The sequence below is a fragment of the Pygoscelis adeliae genome, unplaced genomic scaffold, assembly GCF_000699105.1.
Source record: "Pygoscelis adeliae isolate BGI_AS28 unplaced genomic scaffold, ASM69910v1 Scaffold135, whole genome shotgun sequence".
In the NCBI taxonomy this organism is placed as follows: domain Eukaryota; kingdom Metazoa; phylum Chordata; class Aves; order Sphenisciformes; family Spheniscidae; genus Pygoscelis; species Pygoscelis adeliae.
Window position 1 is genome coordinate 1,119,509 of NW_008824908.1, and position 24,797 is coordinate 1,144,305.

General features: G+C 36.2%; 1 protein-coding gene across 1 annotated transcript in view; it reads left to right on the plus strand.

The window, feature by feature from the left end:
• Window positions 1–11,894: 11,894 nt before the first annotated feature.
• The window catches only part of ZNF236 (zinc finger protein 236), an 83,158-nt gene continuing 70,255 nt past the window's right edge, over window positions 11,895–24,797 (plus strand). The window contains exons 1-5 of the mRNA XM_009324910.1: window positions 11,895–12,031; window positions 13,321–13,485; window positions 17,889–18,067; window positions 21,206–21,330; window positions 23,855–24,027. Of these exons, the coding sequence (XP_009323185.1) occupies window positions 12,005–12,031; window positions 13,321–13,485; window positions 17,889–18,067; window positions 21,206–21,330; window positions 23,855–24,027 (669 nt within the window). The 5' untranslated portion in view covers window positions 11,895–12,004. The remainder of the gene's footprint in view (window positions 12,032–13,320; window positions 13,486–17,888; window positions 18,068–21,205; window positions 21,331–23,854; window positions 24,028–24,797) is intronic.

Here is a 24,797-nt window from a genome sequence, read left to right on the forward strand (position 1 = left end):
GCTCCCGACTCCTTCCGCCGCTCTTTTCCTTCCCCTCGCGCTGCCTCCCCTCCCCCCGGGCCAAATTAGCGAGAGCTTCGAATAAAGGATGTTAAACGAGTGAAAATAAGATTCAACTCTTCCGTCTCTCTGATTACAAGAAGGAGGGCTTTCTTTTTTTGAGGCTTTAAAAACACCTCTGTAGTCGTTTTCTTTGTGAGTATATGTATAAAAAAGAACTGGTTTTCTTTCCCAAATGTGTATTGGTCTGCCTCACACGTTAAATTTTTGCTTGCGTTATAGTGTCGTTGGTGACTAGAGAATACTTCAGGGCAGGATTGGTTTGATGGGCTTGGGGTTTTTTTGACAGCGGTTTGTAGCTAGTGAGTTTTATGGCTCTTTTGTGTAGTTCATTCCTTCTGACGTTACTAGGGATCTGTGAGGAGTATCTGAATAAAGGCCACAAACTGCAAAAGTACTGTGTTTTGGGTAGATCAGAAACCCTCATCAGTGACTTCTCTTTCAGCACAAGCCTGTAGCGGTAGGTTGTTTTTTTTTTTTAACCAGATAGAATGGGGAGAGATTTCATAAAACATTCAAATACCATGGTTATTTCAGTCATGAAAAGTCAACTAACTAATATTTTCAGTATATATTTAGAACGTCTGGTTTTCTGAATGCTTGCAGATGAGCCCTGGCTCTTCAAGAGGAATGTGTAGGTGAGCCTTCTGTAGAATACATTTTGTAGAATTGAAATGTGCTGGCAGGCAAAAAAAAATAATGCTCTACTGTTACGTGAGTGTTGGGAAGTTGGGTAAAATGTTTTCTCCAGTATGGAAAGCCAAATAGGCCACATGTTCCTACCAGAAGTTTTTATTATATTTTATTTTTTTGTTGGAGCCATTTAGGGTTCAAAAGCTGAGATCAATAATAAAGAAGGACCCAAAGAGCTTTGGCTGTTACCAGTTTTGGAAGCAGAGGGTTTTTTTAGTTTATTTTAACTAAAGTAAATACTTAATTCTCTAGTAGTTCTTGCAAGGGTACACATGTATTATCCATGTGTGTAATAATGTAATAGTAATGTAATCATGGCACGATGTATGAGTGAGAAAAAGATCAAGACTGAGACAAGCTGTCCGGAGAAAGTGCCTAGTGTAGCTGTATCCTTTTTGCTTGTAGTTGGACCTTGATCTTAGACCCTTCCTGTGGTAAGAGGTATGGCTGACAGGACTTACTGTGAGTTTGATCATATTTTGTATTTTTCATGTATTTAATTTTTTAAAAAGAAATTTGCTGATTTACTAATGAAATTGTTTCATAGAGGTAGTTTGATTGCAGACAGCAGTTTAGAATTACAGGGTCTAGGGCTACCACAGGGATTCAGACTTCTGCAGTCTGCAGTTGCAAGGACTCTGCCCTGTATAGGCAAATATTGTGGGTTCTGGAGTCTTTGGTCCTTGAGATTTCAGCAGTTTGGGAAAACAGCAAAGCCAGTGCTGGCAAGTGCCACGTTTTTTTCTACACTTAGGTGTGGCTAAAGGAAGGTCACGAATGAAGAAGCTCTGGCTGAGCAGGACAGCTTGAATCTGAGAAATTTATGTTCTCAGGACATTCGGCTGTTTGTCCCATTCAGATAAAGGCTGACAGACTTTGAAAACTGGTTGTGAATTCCGTAGGCTTCACTTTTAGCAGGAGGAATTTTATTTAGAAAATAGCTGTTTACAAAACTAAATTTCATATCTTTTGCTTAGGAAATTGTACTTTTTTAGGGTTTGTTCCTTTTTAGTGGTCCTCAGAATTCCTACAACCCTGGTACTCTAATCTCTTTCATGGAGAGAAGTGTTGCTCTCTCTAGTTGTACAGTCTGTATGTTTATGGTAATACAGCTTTCTTTGGAAGAAAATAAAGGTGAATCAGTAATGTTTTGTTGTGCAGCTTCCTTAGACTTCTTTAACCACCATGCATGTTAAATACTAGAACATGTTCTTTGTTCTAGGAAAATTAAATATGTTAGATAAAAAACTGAGCTCTAGGCCGCAATAGTCAAAAGAATATCTTGACCTCAATGGCTGCTATTCTAAGAGAACTTTTTTTGCATTGGTAGTGTTTTCCCAAAACAGTCTTGCGATTCTCTCTCTCATTTTTTTTTTTTAAACTTAATTGAACTGTTCAAGTTGACCTTTCTGATGGGCACAAACTGAAACACAGGAGGTTCTGTCAGAGCATAAGGAAACACTTTTTTACTGTGAGGGTGACGGAGCACAGGCATTGGTTACACAAGGAAGTTGTGGAGTCTCTTTCCGTAGAGGTATTAAAAAACCATCTATACGCAATGGCCCTGCTTGAGCAGAGGGGTTGGACAAGATGACCTCCAGAGGTCCCTTCCAGCCTCAGCCATTTTGTGATTCTCCTTTGAGGCGGATGAAGTGTAGGGTATGATTCTCAAGAAGCTTAAAAGAGCTAATCTTCTGTGATTTGGGGTTTTGCTGCTCCTCGATTCTTGCTCTGGCTGCTTAGCAGTGGTTGTATAGCAAATCCTTTTATAGAGGTGCAGCGGGTCCTTGGCTCTTGCCTTTCTGAAAATTTCAGGATAAGACCTTGAATATGTATGAAGCAAGAAGAATGCATTAGAAAAAATGCTGCTCCATGCTCATGTTTTTCAAGAAAGAAAAGGACAAGCAACTCTTCACACACAATTGGTGTTAACACACTAATAACACATTTACACAGGTTCTCGTGACACAGCCTCTAACCTGAGAAGGAAGTTAAAAAAGAATTATTCATGTGTGTGGCCTCAGAGTTTCCAGTGTGGCTGCTGTGATTCTAAGTAACCTGCATTACAGCGTTTGAACTGTCAGAGTTTTGGGCCATGTGAATTTTCTGTAGTCTGTTGTGCATCGTTGCCAACGTTGATTTGAGAACCACTGGCTGAGGGGCAGTTCAGTTTACTCTGTTCCCTTAGGAGTCTTTGTGAGACACTAGAAAGCGATTTCCACTGCTATTGTGCAGCCAAGGTAGCACAAAGAAAACATGCAGGGGAACACTTATTGTGTTCTATTTATATTGGTATATGTTTTCTCATGCCCCTTTCTGAATAGATTTATCTCTCTGATTTAAGCTTGGATATCTTAGCGATTCTTTCTTAGTTATAATCCCTCAAACTGTTACCTTTACTTTTAGTTTTACTTATTGACTTTGCATAAAATATTCTCTGTATGCTTTCTTTAAGATAATAGCGTAATAGAAGATGCTCATTTTAAATATTTTTGGAACTTGGGAGAAGTGCCTGAAAATTGAAAAGAAAAAGCCGTGAAACACACAAGTGTTTTGGAAGGCACAATATGATTTTGCTTTGAGAAAAAATTTTAAAAATACGGTAGGCCTCATATTGTAAGGATGTAATTTTGAAAAATCTTACTCAGCTTTTTGTTTTAATTAGAATTTAGCAATGAACAGTTGCTACTAAGCTGGAATTGAAATAAATACCAGGCCTTTATTGTTCAGTTAGATAGCCAATGAAAAGACAATGTCTGAAGACTTATTTGTTATAGATCCAGAATAATATTTTGCGTGCTTATGGCTATTTTGTTAGCTGCTGTAGTGGATAAGGGTTTTCTGTAGGTCGTGTGAAAACTTAGGTGAAAACTCGAGACTTTGTCACTGGTTCTTTCTGCTAATTTGTGAGAGTTTCCATTTTGTCCCAATAAATGTGTAGTTGCTACCATGAGTTGGTAGTCACTGCTTCGCTATTTCTATTGTTATTTCAGGTGTATGAGAAGGGTTTTGAGGACTCCGATACCGTTCTTGTACCCTCAGTTGTCTTCTCTTGCCCTAAATTTTCTTTCGCCATAGTGACAGTCCTTTCTATTCGGTACAGTACTGCTTGTCACTGAGTAGCAGCAACATGAAACAATTTTTTTTTTACTTTCACAGCTGTCTGGTCATTTTCAAACAGCAGAAGAGGAATTCTTTTAACAGCAAAGTGAAATATTTGCAGGGTATACTGAAGCAGTTCTTAAGCCTAGAGTGTATGTCCTATATTGAAACCCAGAAGCTACTTTTACACAAGTTTAAACTGAATACCTTTGAGTGCAGTTAAAACTGAGTGTTTTGTGCCTTCAGAGGGTGTGAATTTCAACAAAATTCACATACGAAGAGTGGTAAATATTAAATACACAAAGACAAGAAACACAGAGAAAGCGATATAGCTTTAAGTCTGCCTCTGCAGAGCTGGCTGTGTTTTGTTTGCTGCCTGTCAGTTCTCTAGCATCAGTTAGGGTGTGGGTATATTGAATTAGGGGGACGTCAGTTCTGAGGCTTTACATTCCGATTTTGTGTTATTGAAGAAAAATACAACTTGAATTCACTGGTTGTCTTCCCTGAATTTATATTATGTGGATTATTTTAGTAGTTGTGCACTAGGATTTCATGTGGTGACCTGTAACTGACAAGTTAAAGAACAGGTGAGTGATGTCGTGCAGGCAAGAACGAAGAGGTTATGGTACCGCTTCTGTGATGTGGGCTAAGTCTTTTAAATGTGATAGGTATAGGTAATTCCTTTTTAAAATGTACAGGAGGGACCAATGCTGAAACTTTTGCCTTAGAAAAGAGAATCTTTAGGCTTTAATAGTGATACTTCTGTTTGGTCATCTCAGTGTTCTACAGTAACGAAATCTAAGTTTATGCAGGAAGGGTATGTTGGGTCTCAGTGAGAAGATGGTGTTCTTTAATGCCACATTAGTTCCTCCCTATACTTGAAATATGTCTATGCCTTTTCCCCAGTAACCTATACAGTTAAATAACCTGTGTTTAAGTTCTGGCTGTGTGATAACTTCAGCCTTGTTCTGTCCCTTCTCCATAGCTTTCTGCCAATTGCAGGTCTTCATTATTTTGTTCCCTATTGCAGTCGCACTCATACCTTCATACCTCATTCATTCCTATCCGTTGTTTCCAAGTATAATTAAATTTATATTTGAGACGTCTCATGTCTTGTTCTTCTGAGTTTTTGTGCTGTAGTTGGATTTTGTTCCCTCTCGGGGAGAGGGAAGATCATCTAGCAAATCATTTAGCTCATTCTTAAATTCCTGTTAACAGTGTAATGGCTGGGCACAGGTAAGGGTCAAGGTCTCAAGCACTTTTTAGCAGGGCCAGTAGTTGCGACAGGACAAGGGGGAATGGCTTTAAACTAAACGGGGGGTAGATTTAGATTGGATATAAGGAAGAAATTTTTTACGCTGAGGGTGGTGAAACACTGGAACAGGTTGCCCAGAGAGGTGGTGGATGCCCCATCCCTGGAAACATTCAAGGTCAGGTTGGAGTGGGCTCTGAGCAACCTGATCTAGTTGAAGATGTCCCTTCCCACAGCAGGGGGGTTGGACTAGATGACCTTTAGAGGTCCCTTCTAACCCAAACTATTCTATGATTCTATCCTGTGATTCTATGAGACGTCCAAATCATATAAAAACTAACAGCTGAAAAATGCTAGCTTGGTATATTCATATGCAGCTGTCAAAAAAGTATAACTCCTGTTTTGGAATATTTAGCAATAAATACAGCAATATTTACCTGAATGCCGGATGAAGCTATCAGAGTTGGTTAAGGAAATGCCAGTTTTCAGTTATCTGTGTAGATGAGGATGATGTGGATGGTATATCTGTGTGGTGGGTTCACCCTGGCCGGCAATTAAGCACCCACCAGCCACTCGCTCACTTCCTCCTGCAGTATGGTGGGAGAGAAAATTGGAATAGCAAAAGCAAGAAAAAGCTTGTAGGTTGAGATGAAGACAGTTTAATAAATGAAGGAATAAAGTAAAAAAACCCCAGAAAACAAGCAAGTGATGCAAAGGCAAACGTTCAGCACCTCCCACAAGCAGGCCGATGCTCGCTCGGTCTCTGAGCAAAGACTACCTTGGAAGGGCTACCCCTGAGTTTGTATTGCTGAGCATGATGTTGTATGGCGTGGCCCTTCGGTTAACTTGAGTCAGCTGTCCCCTCCAACCTTTCGCCCACCCTCAGCCTACTCATTGTCAGGGCAGAGTGAGAAACAGAGAAGGCCTTCACGGTGTACAAGCACTGTTCAGCACTAGCTAAAACATTGGTGTGTTATCAGCGTTGTTTTAGTCACAAATTTAAAACAGCACCGTATGGGCTGCTGTGAAGAAAGTTGACTCCATCCCAGCCAGATCCGGTACAATCTATTCAGCATCTAACCAGTCACGATGGAGCTATTCATTCTGTGTCCTGTCAGGCTTCTCTGCTGCCTGCAGTGCATCGGTGCGGCTGGGCAACTTCTGGAGTTATCTGTGGTCCAGAAAGGAGTGCAGCTGCTTTGTGTTGGCAAATGCTGAGCAACTGGCACCTGGACATCCATCTCAGCCATGTGCTGGAAGCTAAGTGTCTGGACTGGTACTGCTTTAAATTCCAGATTGATTATTGACCAAAACGTAGTAAAACTACCTTGTCTTATATGAGCAAATCTTGATTGATTTCTGGATTTTGGTCCAATACACGGACTGAGAGTTGAATCTTTCCCCTGCTCCTCCCGCTAGAAGTCATGAGGAATGACTGTTTACTGTTTTTGTTTGAGTGCTGTGCTAGGTTTAAACTAACCTGATTCTTTTATGATAGCAGAACTAAGCAAAATGTTTTAATAATTCATTATCATTTGTGTTCTATGACCTCAAGTGTAGTATGAGGAAACATCGATATTGCCATCCCTGTTTTGTTCTCTTGTCCTACCACTTTCTTTCCACTTGTAAATTAGTAAATAGGTTTTGATAGGGTCAGACCCTTTTGTCCTTAAACTTGCCAGCTGCCATTTAACTTCAGTGACAGGTTTTCGTCCGTGAATTCCGCAAGCTTGAGTGTTGCATTCGCAGTGCACCCTCAGTCGGATGCGAGTAGGCTATTAGAGATCTAATAAGGCTGTGCTGCGTTTACAGCTGAATGAGTCCATCTGCGCCGTGCAGAGAGGATTGCAGGCTGCCATGAGGCCCGGTGCTGCTTACATAAGGAGGGAATGGTTGGGAGTGCTCTAATTCTGTCTTCCTCTTTCCGCATTGAGTTGTCATCAGTGGCTTATAGCAGAGAGCACCTGCTTGCTGACTCAACTCCTGAGATCGAGTTTTTATGAAGGCTGTATCACAGAAATCTGCAGCTGAGTTGACCCAAAGCTTGATTGCTGCTGCTCTGTGAGGGACAATTAATTTGAAAAGAACTTAAAGGTTGTAACATTAAGAGTATTTAAACAATTCCATCTTTAAACTGAAAGTTTCTTATCATTGATGGGTACTTTGCAAATCTGATGCTGGTATTTTTGGGCACTTGGGACAAACTGTAAGAATACAAACAAAATGTATGTTTGACTGCGTAATGAGCTAAGTGCTCTCTGTTTAGTTTAATTGTATTGATACTTGACTGTCTCTCAAGCTGTGATGGAATAGGGTTGATTTATGTTGCAACTAGACAAACATGCAAATTGCAAAAAAAAAAATTACAGTACCTTTTGCACTGTTTCCACACAGTTAATAAATGGTAGTGTTTTAAACTTTGCAGCTGTTCAGTGAGGTTTATCATTTGTTGTCGTGTGCAGACCTGAAAGAATCACTTACTTTTCAGGGGATTTGTTACTCATATTCATTTTGTGTTTTCTCTGTGTGTGTGTTTATGGATGTCACTAAGTAGCTTCTCTCTAGTAAGAGCATGCTGGTTTTCCAGGTGATTTTGTTGACATTATATGCTTAATCAGTTAATATCTTCTCTAACTAAAAACTCAAACTTTTAATTCTGTGTTGTTGACTTGAGCGGCATTACTGTTAGTTCATTAACAGACAGCAGGCTTGTGTTTTCATCTGGGCAAAGTATATCTGACAATAAATAGATTGCTTATTCTGTGTACCTAACATTTTTCTGAGAGCGTAGGCACCATATTAGCTATTTATGATAGGATTGCTAATCTGATAAATGACGGATTGTGAGCATCAAACGCTATGTCACATATGTCAGTATTTTTATTTTGTTTCCCTTTGGTACACAGGGAAAGTTTAGAGTTGTTTGGTTTTGTTTTGTTTTTTTTAATTAACAAATTTCTCAGTGCATTTAAAAGTACAGGACCCATACCTCACTGCCAACTTCCTGAATTGGCATCATCTGCGTGTTTTTGGGTATTCAAACACATTGGCCTTTAAGATAGATTCAGTATTTTGCAGCATTTGGCTTGTTTCATGATCCAAGCTGATGCACCTAAAAGCATTTTTTTCTCTGGTTATTGATTCTTGCACCAAAAAACTCTGACAAACTTTTATTTCATTTTTATATTGAAATGAAGACAGACCCAAGTCATACTTTGAGTCTGTGCCACCTGCCTGAAAAGTCAAAATACAGCTCACTTGCTTGTTACTTTTCTAATTGGCAATGTCTTTCCTGTTTTTCTGTCTTCCCAGTTCCAAACACAACATAACAGTTTTGTCCTTGCTGTTATCCGATTGCTTGATTTCAGTAGGGATATTATTCTGAATACTCTCCTTGTTACTGGAAGAATAAAATAAAAAGTCACTTTCTGCTTCTTTAATGAAAGGGAGATGTGCAGCTCTCGGAAATACCCAGTATTTGGCTGGTAATAGAGGACCAAACTATTTTAGTGACCATACAAGTGCAAAAAGATCATTATAGTCTCATCTTTCCCTTAAGCTATTTCAGTCATAGTGTTAATGAATAAATGAATTTGTGTTTTAACTTTAATCTGCATTAGATCTCAATCCTGCCCTTTGAGTGAAAGTGAAACAGTTGAACTTTCAGAGTTCTTTTAAATCCAAACTGGACTGTTTTTCTGTTCATACCGGCTGTAACTACTTAGAGCAGTCTTCAGCCTGATCTTCCAACAGTTGAGCCTTTGAAGATTTCTGGAATCTAGCCTAAATTGATTTGCTGTGCCTTATCCTTAAGGATTTCTGCAGTAAGAGTCCTCTGCCAAGGCAAGCTGGACCTTACAGTCCAGTTGCTGATTCTAGGGTCCAGTCCTGACTCCCAAACATCTTTCTTTGGCTCTTTACCAATATGAAAGATAGGACCAAAAAAGCGCAAGATTTGGCTTTGGAAAGAGTTACAAAGATTTTCTTTGAAAGAGTAACGCTTAAGATGTTACAGATGTAAGCAATGAATTTTCTAAATGTGCGCCTTCTATTTCGTCTTCCTTGGGGTCCGAGGGCCTTTAGGAAGGCGGGAAGGCTTGCAGGCAGCTCAGGGTTTATGATCACCCATGAACTAGTCTTGAGAAACACCTGACGCTTCGACACGGGGTGTGATGTGCTCAGCTCCTCATTTCCCAAAGTTTAGGCTGTTTTTTTGTTCTTTCCTGTGAAATATTTTAAGGTTAGGCTTTTGTTACCCCTTTCTTTTTATTTTAGTGGTGATCATTTCCTTTTTAAAGAAAAGCTGAAATATCTTCTTCCTGTGTATCTCTGCATCAGGTGGTATGATTTCATACGCCTATAGTCGTCAAATTCTGTTGAAACATCACGAGGATATTTAATTTTTCATTAACATACAGTTATTTTAAACTCCTTTTTGAATTCCAGAAGAAAGTTCATAGCCTGTAGATTAATCAGTATTGCAGTTGATACAGGTATGATACACATTTTCATAAAAATCATATGTAGAAATGTTATTGACCTAAAAAGTAAGTCATTTGGTAATATTATTCGGACACTAATGAGCATGTTGCTTTTTCTGTGTTTCAAATTGTAGAGAAGTTAGCACCTTTGATTATTTCAAAGTTACACTTTTGCTACTTCAGTTGCTTAGGCATTGATTTTGTATGTTGTCTGGTGTCTTTGATCTCCAGAGTGAATGTTTAAAGATAATAATCTCTTTGGTTCATGGAGAAGGTTTAAAGGCCTTTCTAAAGTCATGGATTGGATAATTTTTCAGTTGCGAATTTGAAGTGAGAGGTCAAGCCTTCATGGGGTTTGAACAATTACTGCTTTTTCTAGGGGAAAGGAAAGCTTCTTGCATTACACTTTCATACAGTCCAAGTATTGGAGTAGATTTTTCTTTCACCTCTTTTCTTGTCATACCAATATTTACAGAAACTGATTTTGTGCCCTTCATTCTACTCGGGTATATTTATCACAAGGACGCTTAAAGGACAGTGTCTTGTAATTAAAGCTGTGCTTTTCAGCTTTTGAAGAATTGTGACCATTTCAGGGACGTTATTGATAGTGTTTGCATATACTATGAATTTACAGCTGAGAGTCCTTTAAAGGATGCGGTAGGTTTAAGTTTATACATGTTAAAGATTTGTGATACTTAAGCAAAGTATTTCTCTCTAACAGAAAGATGTATAACTAAACTTTGCAAAGCAAAAGTTAATTGGGCGACTTAGTCCAGAAATGGGAAGTATAAGTCCCCAGGATATTGTTTTTAGTTGTGATTTCTCGCCCAAAATATCTTGTGCCGAAGTGTTTCCTAGAGCTTCCTCAACTACAAGCTTTTTAAGTTTGTTTATGAGAATTTTAGCAGGAAAAAAGGTGGTCAGGATGTAAGGTACTGATGTGGGTTTTTTTTTCCTTGTAAATGGTGTGTTGAATGAGATGGGACTTTGAGGTAGGTGCAGTACTGAGCAGAAATACTACATGAATCATAACCTTCTGTTTCCTCTGAGGAAATGTAAACAGGATGCTGTAAACTTCTAGTTGTGTTGTTACTTCCTATGCCTAATTCTTACATACATGGTGAGAAGTGCTGACTTTCTTAAAGGGAAACATCAGGCCTTGTGTGTCTAGATAATAAAATCAACGTTCCTTTTTTTTTTGCATCCTGTTGCATTCTGTTGTTGATGCACTTTGTTGAGTTGTGGCAGCATTTGAAACTGAATTCTATGGTTTTTTTCTCTTTAGTGTCCTTAACCTGCAGCATGAGTCAATCGATTTTTATTTTCATTTTATTAATACTGCTTTGAATGATCTTACATATTTTAACCCCTCCTGCCAATTGCTTCTCTTAAAGTTTTTCATAAATAAAGATAACTTCCTTAGTAATATAATACTAATACTTAGTAATAACTGAGTATCTTCTCAAGTGTAAAATGTGTTTAACTTACTTGGATTAATATTTTTCCTTATATCTTAAATATTTGTAGGACTGACTTCAGCCATTTGAGCAAGAGGATATAGAAACTTGCAACTTGTATATCAAAAGTTTTGTGACTGTAGGAGTTCAAAACAAGAAAACTGTATGGGCTTAGACTGGGTCTATTAAAAAATAATAATCTTTTTCTCCATTGAATTCACGTGTACACAGTTTGACTTGGAAGTTTGTTGCATCTCTCTCAGCTATTTGAAACATTGGTGTTGGTTTTACAACTGTAAAGGTAACGAATAAAGGTATTACATTGCCAGAAGTAGAAGAAAGAAAAGATGCCTGAATTTTTCTTAAAGGGGGGGGGGAGAAGAGAGAGAAAGGAATGGGGAAGGGCAGAAAACCTGTGTAGTCAGAACTGCTGACTATGTCGTATTAAAAAGTTTTTTTTAGAAACACGTGATGTAATATTATTAAAAGTAACCCCTGGCAGTATCTTACTCATACCTAGCGTATTTGGCAGCATTTTATTTTGTTGTAAACTTGATGGGTGTTTATGAAGCACAGAAAGAATTTATTTCAAATTACTAGGAAAAGGTGATTATTTATCTCCTTAGCGATAAGGAGATGGATATATTCTGTTGATCCTGTGTCAGTGGAAGCAGTAATGTTTATGCCCAAGATCTTCAAAATCCCGTAAAGTTAGAATCTTGTATAAGTCAAAAGCTTACAGGAGTTTGAATAGTTTCTGCTTCAAAGAATTCTGTTTTTTACAGTAAATTATAAGTAAATGAAATGTGACTTAATACAAATGTTTCGATGCTTGTTTTGTAGATGATGTTCTGACACCGAATATAGAGAACAGTAATTTTCCCTACCAAGTACCTAACTTCCATAAGTGTGAGATCTGTTTGCTATCTTTTCCAAAAGAGACCCAGTTCCAGCGCCATATGAGGGATCATGAGCAAAATGACAAGGTATGAATTTCAGTAGATATAAACTTAGAAAATACCAGTGTATATTGATATTCTCATTTACTGACAAGTAAAGTTAACACAAGACATAATTTTCATTTTTTTTTTATCACATTACTAATAATTACTACTTGGGGACCTCAGAGTTTTATGAAGTTTCTCTTTCAAGTTTTCTTTGAGACAGAACCTTACTTTGATGCCATTTAGTTAGATTGTTGTTTCCAGTTCAATAATTTTTAATTTTAGCCATTTTCTTTGATTTAGAAAATATTCAGGTAGATGAGAAAATGTATGGGTTTCTTTTAATCGAATTTGCAAACTGATTCTACACATTAGCAATAAAAAGAAAATAATTCTTACATTGATTAACTGGACCCCACTAGTCTCTTATAGCTGTTTTCAATAATGTCAAGCAACCTAAGCTGGTCAGTAGATTAATGTCATCACTTTAGCTGCTTACAAATCAAATTTGGGAAAGAATGAGAAAAACACAGATATGTGATTAAGACTGGACTGACTTTTCAAATGACGCTTTTGCTACAGGTTTCATCTGTAATCTGAAGCATTTCACTTCTGTTTCTTGCTTTCTATTTCACAAAGCTAAAACTACTTTACGTGTGATGGAAAAATAATTTTATTACTGTATGAGGTAGCTGTAGATACGGATTAATTTTTACAAAATGTAGGACTTTGAGATGATACATCATGTATACAAAGAACTACTTACACAAGTTGCAATGTTGTAAAGTTGATATATAAAAAATTGAAGTTGATATTGTTAAAACCATGCTATTGCATACTTGTGTAAGAGCCTTTATATCTAAAAGTGAAGGTGCTCTTAAAGAATGAAAACTGTGCAGATACCAGCTGAAGAGCAGTCAATCCTGGCACAAACTAAGCTCTTTGCTTTGCTCGTTCGATTATTAATTTTGCTTAAGGAGAGTTCACGATCTCAATTAAAGTAAGAAAATTTATTTCCGTCCCTTGCTCATTCTTCTCTCCTGCTAACTTCACGTTCCTCGGACAGTCTCAGTTTTGAGACTCTGCTTTCTCTAGTTTCCCTGCCTTCTTTCCCCATATGCTCTTGAAATACTGTATTTGCATTTTCAGTAGTGAGATGCAAAGATGAAAAAATAATTGACTCGTATTACTAAGGATCATTCTCATATGTAGGTACTTGAATTGCTCTTTATTTTAAACATTTTGATTTGTATGGTTATGTGTCACCTAGGGTATATGTAACTTATGGGAAGATTGAATTATTTCTTTATTTTTGTGGTTTTAACAAACAGCCTCACCGATGTGACCAGTGTCCAATGTCATTTAATGTTGAATTCAACTTGACACTTCATAAATGTACTCACAATGGTGAAGATCCTACGTGTCCTGTGTGCAACAAGAAATTCTCCAGAGTAGCCAGTCTGAAAGCTCATATAATGCTACATGAGAAAGAAGAGGTAACTCGTTAAACCTCATAATTTAGATTTTGAAAACACATGTTATAATGGTTGTACTTAATCCCTTACCCATATGCTTTAGATTGGAGGATTGAATAAATGGTCTAATTTAGAAGAAATATAAAACTTCTAGTGGGGAGTCTGTTTTAATAAGAGTAGCAGAAATTAATATACTGGATATAAGCAAGTGTTCCCATCCTGTCTTTACTGACAAAGAGAATCTGCATGTTTGATAGACATCATATCGTATATGAACATTAACTGATTAGTTATTTACAAATACTTCTATTTTGAAGCAATTTCTGTGACTTCATGTACGTTGATAAGCCCACATGTAATAGTCTGGGTGATCGTTTTTAATGGTAGATGTCATAGTGAGGCACTCTCACCATCTATTTCTTGCATCATGAAGCTGTTCCCTTATCTAGAACTCCCACCCCTTTTTCTGAGTGGTTGTTTCACTTGAGAGGACTTCTTGTTCCTTTCCCTCTCACAATTTCATTTTCCATTTTTATAAGGCATTGGTTAAATTCTTAGCAAACAATTAATGCATAGTAGTATTTTGCACACTTCGTAGTCATTACTGCGTTACTGCAGTTGCCAGAGTTGATTTTACTGCCCAGAATACCAAGTTTTCAATCATGTAATTACCTCTTCCTTCTGTGAGGGCTTTTTTAAAATTGCACTTTGCGTTGGAGAATTGGAGCTGAGTCAATTACGCACTTTTATTGCCAGACTTCTAATTGTAAACATAACAATTCTATATTTCTCCATACCAACTGCAGACAGCTTACAACAGTTTTTACCAGTAGGTTTGGGATGATAGGCCTGTTTGCATTTTTCCCTAAACCAGGCAGGGAATGCCATCTGTAGAGAATGTATTCCTCCTTTAATCTTGTTATCAGTTCACATTTTATCATGTATACAACTGAGTAAAAATGAGAGGACTTGAGTACAATTTTGTTTTGTGTTTAATGATACCTAGTTTAATGGGTATTTATTGAGGAAACTTGATTTATGAATTGCTAAAAACATCAGAATACGGAAACTGAGCATCAAGACAGATGCCCAAGAGTGATTTTTAGTGTTCATTTCTGTCACCAAGTGATTTTTTCATCCACTTCAGCCGCTCTGATTTTGATACTTGGTGCAGATGTCAGAAGAATAGATTGTGTGATGCCTTTCAATTTAAAATTCAATGTGCAGCTTAAAAATTAAACTTATATTGACACCTTTCAATTGCTAATGAATGTATTCTTGTAACGCTCTATAATTCTGTGATAAAACAGATGAACATAACAATAAATTCACAGAGAACTGCAAGAATTACTTTCCTGATAGTTATGCACTGGACCTGTAGGAGAGCTGGAATTTGAACTTGAAGCAGAGGCTCTTGATGGTGGCACTAGCTGTCATTCAGGAGTTTTTCATAATGTGCAGGATAAGAAGTTATCATCAGTGGAGTACATTCTCCCCTCCTGTTTGCTATCACTTCCTTACTCTTGCTGTTAGAAAGGCTGAAAATCTGAAAACACAGCAAAGACACATACTCACTTACTCATACGTAGCAGTTGAGGAGACTACTGCACAAAGCTGAGGTTTGGGTAACTTTAGTCTCGCTTTGTGCTCCATCAGCCAGCTTTATCTACAGATGAGAGCAGAAGGGCAGTAACAAGAAACCAGTGTGATTAGCTTCTTGAGCTCTCCACTTAGGTTTGGGAGAGCATTATCTGTCTGTGTTGAAATGCAGATTTTTGTGATTGATTGCTCCTGTGAGAGGTTCCAGAAGGAATTTTCTGGGCTGTTTAAATCTGTTTTGCAAGAAACTACCTTTTATCCTCATGTTCTTTAGTGATTTGCATGTGAGAAACTGGTGTAACAGAAAAAAAAACACGTTCGAAATTCCTCAGTTTCAGGTAGCTTTCTTTTAAGAAGTCATAAAGAACATACCATGTGTAAATATGCCTGACCTTGTAGAGGATTCTTGGGTTTGTCTGTTTCCTCAGTGGAAATGGACAGTGGTACTTTTTGACCTGGTGAGACAGGAATGCTAAATACAAACTGAAAAATTCTAATTTATAGCATTAAAATGACTAATATGTCTTCTTTATCCATGAGCATGAGGTTTTCTTGGGCTTTAGGAAAACCTTAATATGTTGAAAAAGTTAAAACTGGTATTTGGTGGATATAGAGTGAAAATTCCATTATTAAAAAATCCTGTTTTATTGGGTTTTTTTAAGAATGTTCACTGTATTTGATTTGTCCTGTCTTACAATTTGGGAGAAATGGTCTTTGAAAAAGTGCAAAGTAAAATCTTCTTTTACAGATGGTAGGAGTCATTGATACTAAACAGGTGAACATCATGAGTTCCAAAGTGTTCCTTCAGATACTACATCTGATAAGATAAAGATAGTTAATAGAGGCAGAATTAGATGAGTAGAGCTTTCTAAAATTACTTCTGAGTTTGGGAATTTTAAGTATTATCCAGCAATGTATGAACAGCCCCTTTTGTTAAATGTTAGGAGGTGGGTTTAACCATACGAGGTTAACAATGTGCAATTACTTGTTCTGTGTGTGGTGGTGGATTTTTTTGTTTGCTTGAGGGGCAAAAAAATAAATCTGGTACTGCCTATTCCAGAGGGAGGCTATTGGGTTTGATATATTGCCAGTTTTTGTACAGTTTTTCTATTTTACCATGTCCTTGCTTTCCTGCAGCAAATTCTACAGTAATGAATAAAAATACATAGACTTCCGTTGTCTCAAATACTTCTTGGGCTATTCTTTTGTTTGTGGAAGTTGCTTAATAGAATATGTGTAATAGCAACTTAATGTCATAGATAATGTGTGTCTGAAAAATGCTAAGAAGCAATAGACAAGCTCTCAATTTTGGGGACCATGAGCTTGATACAGTATGCATTGTAAGCTTCTCTTCAAGGTAATTTTTCCCCACTTGTACAAAAGGATCGTCATAAACCAGATATGTTGTATAAGAACAATATTTTTCACCAAGAAGTGTTCTTACTCAGATTTGAATGCAGATCCTGGAAAAGAAAATAATATTTATTTCTTGTCCCACACTATAACTTGAGTCCGGTAATAATGATCTCTAGGTTAGATTAAACAAGTCATTTTTGATGTAGTATTTCATTTCATTAAAGGACTTCAGATTTTTAAGTTTTTGTGTGGAAGAGTTGTCTGGCGATATTGCAGAATTTTTGTTTCCTCAGACTTAGGGAACAAATTTATTGTCAAAACATTTTAAAACTAGCACTGCGTATCTTTGTTCCTGTTGATTACAATATTCTTGTCAATATCTTTATTTAAATTAACACTGTTTTTTTCCCCCCCCCCCCTTGTTGATCATTCAAGGAGGAAAAAAAAAAGGGGGGAGGAAAAAGAAGGGGGGAGGATAAAAAACATTTCCATTTGCAGTGATAATTACAATTACACAAGAATGAACCGAGACGAAAACTGTCTGAAGTTACATGTTCCTTACTGGTGTGCATAAGTAACAGAGGTATTGCCAAAGACATGGTGAATATTTTTAGACATTTAGTCTTAACTCTCTGCTTAGATTTTGTAAAAATAAAGATACACTGAGAAATGAAATTAATGGTTTTGAAAAGCAAAAGGAAGTCAAATAAATGCAGAGCTCTTAGTTTTCATTGAAACAATATTTGACTTTGATTCTTCCTCTGAATTTCAGAGAAATGGCAGTGCTTTTGCATTAAACATTACAAGTATGATTTCCGTTCTAAATGACATGGAATACTAATGTAACTGGAAAGTGGTATGTTTAACACTGCTGTAAAATCAATGGGTTAAAGTGATATCTGTCAAAAACGTGTCCCTATTTATTTCTGTTGTCTTTTCTGTGAAGATAGCTTAAGAAAAGTCAGTAGTAACTGTGGTGGGATTAGTGTTAGAAAGTAAGTGACACTCTGTATCATTTTAACCAGTAAAGGTGTAAAAATCCCTGAATCTACAGTTAAGATGTTTCTGGTTAGAAAATAGTGTTTTTTACAAAAGTTTATGAAAAACCATAGTGTAATGGCACTGAGGTAAGTTTCTGTGTGTATCTTTAACTAGCCTACCAAGGAAATAGGGAGCGGTGGTGAGGATGGTACCAAACTGCTTGTTTCTGCTACCATATGAACTTTTTCAGAATTCAGTTTCAGTGGAGTTTCTTAAAATATAAATATTACCATAAGCTTGCGGTGATTATTGTTCATGATTTATATTATGGGGCTCTCAAACTTTTTTTGCTTGCATACTTTTATTGCTGCTTGCTTCCAGCTGCCAATGTCCGTAGAAGGATACGTTCATCTGCTTGAGCAAAGTTTGTGCAAGTGTACCGCTGTTTGGGAATCTTTTGAAAAATCAGTCTCTATTCTGTCTTTCAGAATCTTATCTGTTCAGAGTGTGGAGATGAATTTACTTTACAGAGTCAGCTGTCCATACACATGGAAGAACATCGTCAAGAATTGGCAGGCAGTAGGATCCACAGCTGCAAGTCTTGCAAAAAGGAATTTGAAACTTCCTCGCAGCTAAAGGAGCATATGAAAACTCACTATAAAATAAGGTGACAATCACGGGGTTGCAACAAAATGAGCAGATGTTACTTTTATGGCGATAGCTGGGGGAAGCAAGAGTAGCATTTCCAGTCAGCAAAGTACCATGATTTATGCAGACCATTTCTTTTCTTTGGTATGCCGTTATGAAATGGCATTTGTTTTTTAAAACCTTGCTAAAGTAGGTGGTTATTTTTGGAGGCTTTTTTTTTTTTTGCTGTTTTTGTATTTAGGCACGCATACTACTAAGCATAGTTCCATCTCCTAGCTATTTGTAAACACAGGCAAAGTTTTTCTGATACAGAGTGCTTTTTGAAGTGTGTTTATGTGTGATTTTAAAGGCTAATAGCAGTACATTGAAGAAAATGTATACTAATTCTACGTAGCAGTTACTGTAATTGCAAAAATCTTAATACTTACCTTCTGCAAAGAAAGAAGTTGTTCCTTGCAGTTTAATCGTCTTTTGCAGGTAGTCTTCACCGCAACCTGCTCTGAGTTTCTTGTAAATCTGAAAAAGCACAAAATGAAGGGAAAAAACAGGCCTAATAAATGCTGTTCTTACTTTCGGTGAAAATTTGTTCTGTCCTTTCTTTCAGCTCTCTAGTTTAACTTTGCTTTTAGGAAGGTGAAAATTACTTTAAGTTAGAAGAAAGAAAATCTTGCTTCTGTTGGTTTAGTTTATACATTAAGAAAGCCTAAGGTATTTGACAGGTGATCTCTTTTTTTAACGTTTACTCTGTTTCTATAAAAACAGATGGGAAAAATATATATTTAAAAATGAGAAATACTGGGTATTTCCAATTATTTTTATTAGCAGATGATGCAGGTTGTGAGATCTTAATAGTTGTGTTCCAGAAGGTTTAAAAAAGTATTGTTGTAGATTTCCATTTGCAAACTGAAAATGGAGGTAAAGTTGTTATGTTTCTATTGAGTTATATCATACTACACACAAAAAGCGTTCTTGTTGTGGACGTCTCCTATGTAAGTTAGGATGAATAAATAAAGAATGGATGAATGAATCTAATATGATGGCTGCAATTTTGAGAGAGTCTTATGCATGCTACATTCGGATATAAATGAGATACAAGCGCTTCACAATAATTTGTTTATTTCATAAATGTGTATTATTTTTTGATTCAGAGCTTCCTTATATGAGATTCACCTTATTTATCAGTTCAGATGTAGAAACGTGTTGCATTTGTATTCAAGAAACTACTGTCCATAACGGTGCTTTACTGTCCTTTCATCAGCAGTACCAATACAACCCATGTATGTGAGCCAGGTTAATGAACTACATAAGTGATCCCGCTCCACGTTCTGTGTTCCAGTAGAAGTGATTTTGAAAGGAAAAACGTGGACATTCTGATTTTTTTTTTAATTATTTATTATTTGACACAATCCTCTCATATTGTTCAGATGAACTATGAAAAATTAACATTTGACCTAACCTATTTGACTGTATATAACATTCAGAGACATACATCAGTAGTTAAAAATCTTACTGTTTGATTCCTGCTTTTCATTGTAAAATAAGCTTCAGCAAATTTTTAGGATTTAAAATTATGAAGAGCCTTGTTCCCTTAAGTTTTTTTCATAAAGTGGTTGCACTTTTCCTTCCCAAAAAGGTGTTTATTTTGTGTTTGAAACATTTGAATGGAAAACTATTATGAAGTTGTAATTTAAATTTAGTATCTACCTTTTGCTAAAAAGAAAATGGTCATTATAACTCTAAATGAGGGAATATTTTAGAAGGTGATCTGATCTTGAAGGATTGTCCCTGCAGTTGTTTCCAAATTGAATATTATTTCCTTTATTAAAATGCCACAGCTTTAGTCGAAACAGATGTTGTTGCTCATCAGAGAGCATATTCTGACAGTCAGGCTGGTCTAGAGCTGTCCTGAGATAGAAAGAAGAAGAGGTTCTAACATCTGTGCTGTTCTCTCTCCTTCTCTTCAGTCTTCAGTTGATTTTACTCTGGATACTTCAGTAAATTTTGATAGATATAATTAATATGTAAAAGTAAAATATATTACCCAAACTCTGTGCTTGCTCTGCAAGAGTATAAAAACAGTTTAAAAACACATGTAACATTTGAAGTAATTGGAAGGGAAAATGTGCTTTCCTTCAAATATACACTGAATATCTATGTTCTCTTAGAGTAGAAAGATGTGTCATTTGAGCAGAAGTTTAATGATTTCCTGCGTTATGCATGGACTGTTACTCCACTGCTATTTTTTGTATTGTTATAGCAGCCTGTGTTTCAAGGTGGTGGTGTATTTTGCACATCTGCTCCACGTTAGCTAATTCTTATTTCTCACTTGTTCGGAAAAACACCAGGTATTTAAATTTGTATAATTTCAGTTAGCTTTAAGCAGTATTGACAAGCTGGATTACTGTATAGGTGTAAATACTCAGGCACTATGGAAAATGTGGAGTGCTCTAGATACCATACTGCCTTCTGGTTTCACCTTCTTTAGCCGAGTTGTTGTAATGGTCTTTTAATATCCCCTAGGTTTCCGTTTTTTCTTTTTTTTCCCAGCATAAAATTGGATTTTTTTTCCATGTTGCTGTTTTTCAGCAGTCATTTAAATTTTGATTTGTAGAGAAATGAATTATGGGAGTTTATATCGTCTGTTACCATGTCTCTGTGGAGATTGTGATTTGTATTTGAGGAGCAGCGGTGGATATTTGGGTTGTTAAATTCTTAACCTGTTTTTGTTAGACCTCAGCAACTGCATTTGTGCTCTAGTTCATGAGATCTTCCTATTCTAATTAAGAACAAAAGTCTTGCTGTGTTCAGGCAAAAGAAATAAAGTGTCACAGAGTTGAAAGTTCCCACCAAAATGGTAGTTGTGAAGTCATTATATACTTCTAGCAGACTTTCACTACAGTGAAAATGTCGTAGAGAACCTCTAAGAAGTATCAGTTTTATTACTGTAACAATAACTGTAAAATTGCTCCATTTACATTGTTCTTTTAGTATCATTAAAGAGTTTGTTTTTTAACTGTCACAGGTGATACTATACATTGCCATCAAATTTACACTGTATGTTAAAAAATGATGGGGTAAAATCAGCTTCTTCAAAATAATGTTTAATATTAAGATTAAGAGGATTTTATTTAAATTCCTTTTTTTTTTTAAATGGCAGGGTATCAAATACCAGATCTTATAACAGAAATATTGACAGAAGTGGGTTTACCTATTCCTGTCCTCACTGTGGAAAGACGTTCCAGAAGCCGAGTCAGTTAACACGACATGTTAGGATACACACAGGTAAGACTGTGGAAATAATTATTTTAGTTTGCATTTGTTTTACAAAATTCAGTTAATCTGTGAAGTGCTAAATATTTTTCTCTGAATTGGGACTTGAAATGGCATTAATACATCTGGCTCATTAGATGCTGTTACCTGTTGGTAATTCCTTTGCATGACTCTTTCTTAGGAATCTTTTTGAGCTTTATAATTTAATTGTAAAACAGTAACACAAGAGGTCACCCTTGTACCTGCTTTAAAAGTTGCCTCAAAGGAGTATCCAAAAGAAGTCATTGAAAATTAACTTTCTTATTTCAGAGTTTTGTATATATTTGATAGATTATTTTAGCTTATTCTAGTCAGAATTAAAGAAACAAGATTATAGTTGTTTGAGGACACTTTTCAAAAGCTTCAAAAAGTTCAAGAGCATTTATAGTTCTTTTGGAGAGTAAAAAGGCATTTCTCTATTGGGAAACCAGAGACAGAAAATGTAGTCCCAATCTGCACATGACCGTAGGTCATTTTAAGTTCCATGTAGCTTGCAAATATTCATTAATTTGTGAAGTATGACTTTAATTACTTCAAATCTGCAGACAATCTGTCTGGCATCCAATTGCTTGAGGTACTGTAAAATATGTAGGAAAGAAGAACTCGTCTTTAAAGAATTTAGAATACTTAAGTCTTTAATTGTTAAAAGAGCATGTCTGTGCTACATGTACAGCATTACATTAGTGTCTTAATTGCAATACTTTTTTGTTCATTGCTATTAATTTCAAGTGCTTACACCCTTTGGGGAAAAAAAAAATTAAGTCTCGGGGATTGCAATTCCCATACTAATAACTAAGTAATGAACCCCCCATTCCCCCTCCCAAATCTGTATTTTATTAAGTTATACTTGAGAAATACGGAAATTCCACATTTCCACACTAGAATTAAGATTTAGTTTTTATAATGAAATTTACTTAAATTGGCAAACTTAACCTGAAGCAATACTTCTCTGAGTCCAGCAGCGGCTATTAGTGGAAGCTAAGTCTTTTACCTATGAAAGCCCAATATGAATTTTGTCACTGTATTTCAAGAAGATCTGAATCAGTGTTCTGTATTTTAATCTATATTTAAAAAATACAGTTAAAATCCACAGGCCTTAAAACATCTTCAAAAGCCATAAGCAGCAGAACAGAAAATATATATTCCTTCAGAGTTGATACTATGTGAGTTATATGCTTGTAATCTACTTCAGAAAATAGCTGCTTTTGTTTCAAACAATGTGGATTTAATTAAGAATTAATCGTTTTAAACTAGATGTAATTACAGCTATATAATTAGAAGTCATATAAAAATATTCATTAAAACTGCTTTAGTGTGCATAATATTTAGCACATGCTAGTACTTACTGGTGTAGCAGACATAATGTACAGCGTGCTCATAGTGTTTTTGCTATAGAAATATGCAAAGGCAAAGTGTTAAATGTTCTCAAGGTCCTGCAATTACCACAGCTAAACTGTTTCACTAAAAGAAAAAGAGTAGTACGGAGTTGACAGTGGAGACTTCCAGCAGTCAATTAAGATACATGGTTGTGAGAAACTGAACTTTGTTCTTAGTATCTGTGTGTTTAAAATATGTAGCTTTGTAATATGTTAATGTGGTACTACTATGTTTTGTCACTTACAATTCCTGGGGAGTTCTTCACGGTTAACCTGTTCATGTACAAATAACTGTAAGTATGCACAGCACTGAGAACACCAAAATCGGGAAATAGTGACAGAGTGTTCCTGTAACAATATTGCCTAGATTTTCTTTAATGTTCAGTAATAATATGAACATTCCAGGTTTTAAAATTATTTTTTGAGCAGGGCTGTACAGTATCTCCTATAATAAAAAACATTATTTTATTGCACATTTTCAGTAGGTGGTTGTAAAGAATGAATAGCTGTTATTATTTATTGGGGAGCGGAAACTATAGGACATCTTTTGCAGTGTTGCTGTAAGACTTCTTGATTTTAGGCTAAATAAAAGTTTCAATTTTTGGCTCTTAGTTATTTATTACTGTCCATTCCACCCTCTGCTCCCCCATTTGTTTCTGTGCAGGTGTATGCATTTTATAGGATTTGGTGTAAAAGACTGGTGTGTGTGTGTGTGTGTGTGTTTTGTTTTTCTTTTCTTTTCCCCTTTTTCTTTTCCTCTAGTGGTTTTGCATAGGAACTTCTGAGATCTTCCAAACGACAAGTTGAAGGAAGCTGTTCTAAATAATTATTTCATACAAGTTTCATTTATTTTACGCAGTTTAGCTGATCATCATCAGCTAGGTCATAAAAGTTTTTCACAAAGCTACATCTTTATCAGAGTAGATGCTGAGGTTGGTGGTCGAGGTAAACAATTTCGTTGTCAAGACACATAATAACATACGTTTCTGTGTTTATGTGTGTGTATGTACAGATATCTTTATGCAGTATTTTAACTGATATATTTTTTCATTTAGGTACAGAAAACTACTAATGTGTATTTAAAGCTCCTTACCCCGCATGCTCCTTTTCTTCCCTTCCAGGTGAAAGACCTTTTAAATGCAATGAATGTGGAAAAGCCTTTAACCAGAAGGGGGCATTGCAGACCCATATGATCAAGCACACTGGTGAAAAACCCCATGCTTGTGCCTTTTGTCCTGCAGCCTTTTCTCAGAAAGGCAATCTTCAGTCACACATACAGAGAGTTCATTCAGAGGTAAATACAATTATTCATAAAGTGGTTGATGCTAATATACTGCTTATTTCATTTTCAGTATTTAAATTATCCTGTTTGCTATTCCTATGCTCTCTGGTGCTTTCTGCAGCCAATATAGATTTACTGCTGTAGTATAGATTCTAGTTTGTTGGTTTTACCTGCAAGCTTTCCTAAAATAGCTTAATATGAATACATGTGTACTTAGGATAAGTAGCAAAACCTTCATTTACTGTTGTCTTTTCAGTACGTCGATAGATTAATAAATTATTAGTGATTTTAGGTGGATAAAAATGTACCTGTGTCAGTCTTGGGAGAATGAGGGCTAGAATCAGATGAAAGTAAGCCAAAAGCAGCAAAGCAGAAAATGGAGAAAAATTTCAAGGCCAAACAGCAACCCACTAACTCCATCATAGAGCATACTTGCAATTTGTCTTTGAAGTATGTATCTTACAGGCTTTTTCAGAGGTTTTTCAGTTACAGGTAGAAGAAAATTACAAAATAAGATAAAAAACGTTGTCTCAGACCTCTTTATGCTGATTTTTTTCTTCTTCTTTGTGACAGACAATTTTTAAGATTCAAAAGGTATTGCTACAATAATGTAGTATAATCTTCTGAGCAACATTGGCTGTACAACTTTGTTCAGTAATTTCCTTGCTGACTTTAGTGATTTGTGGTTGGAAATACCCATAGAAAGAGACCTAGTTTTGATTTGGAAGGTATAAACTGATAGAGGCAGCTTTTTTTTCCTCTTCTCTTTTTTTTTTTTTTTT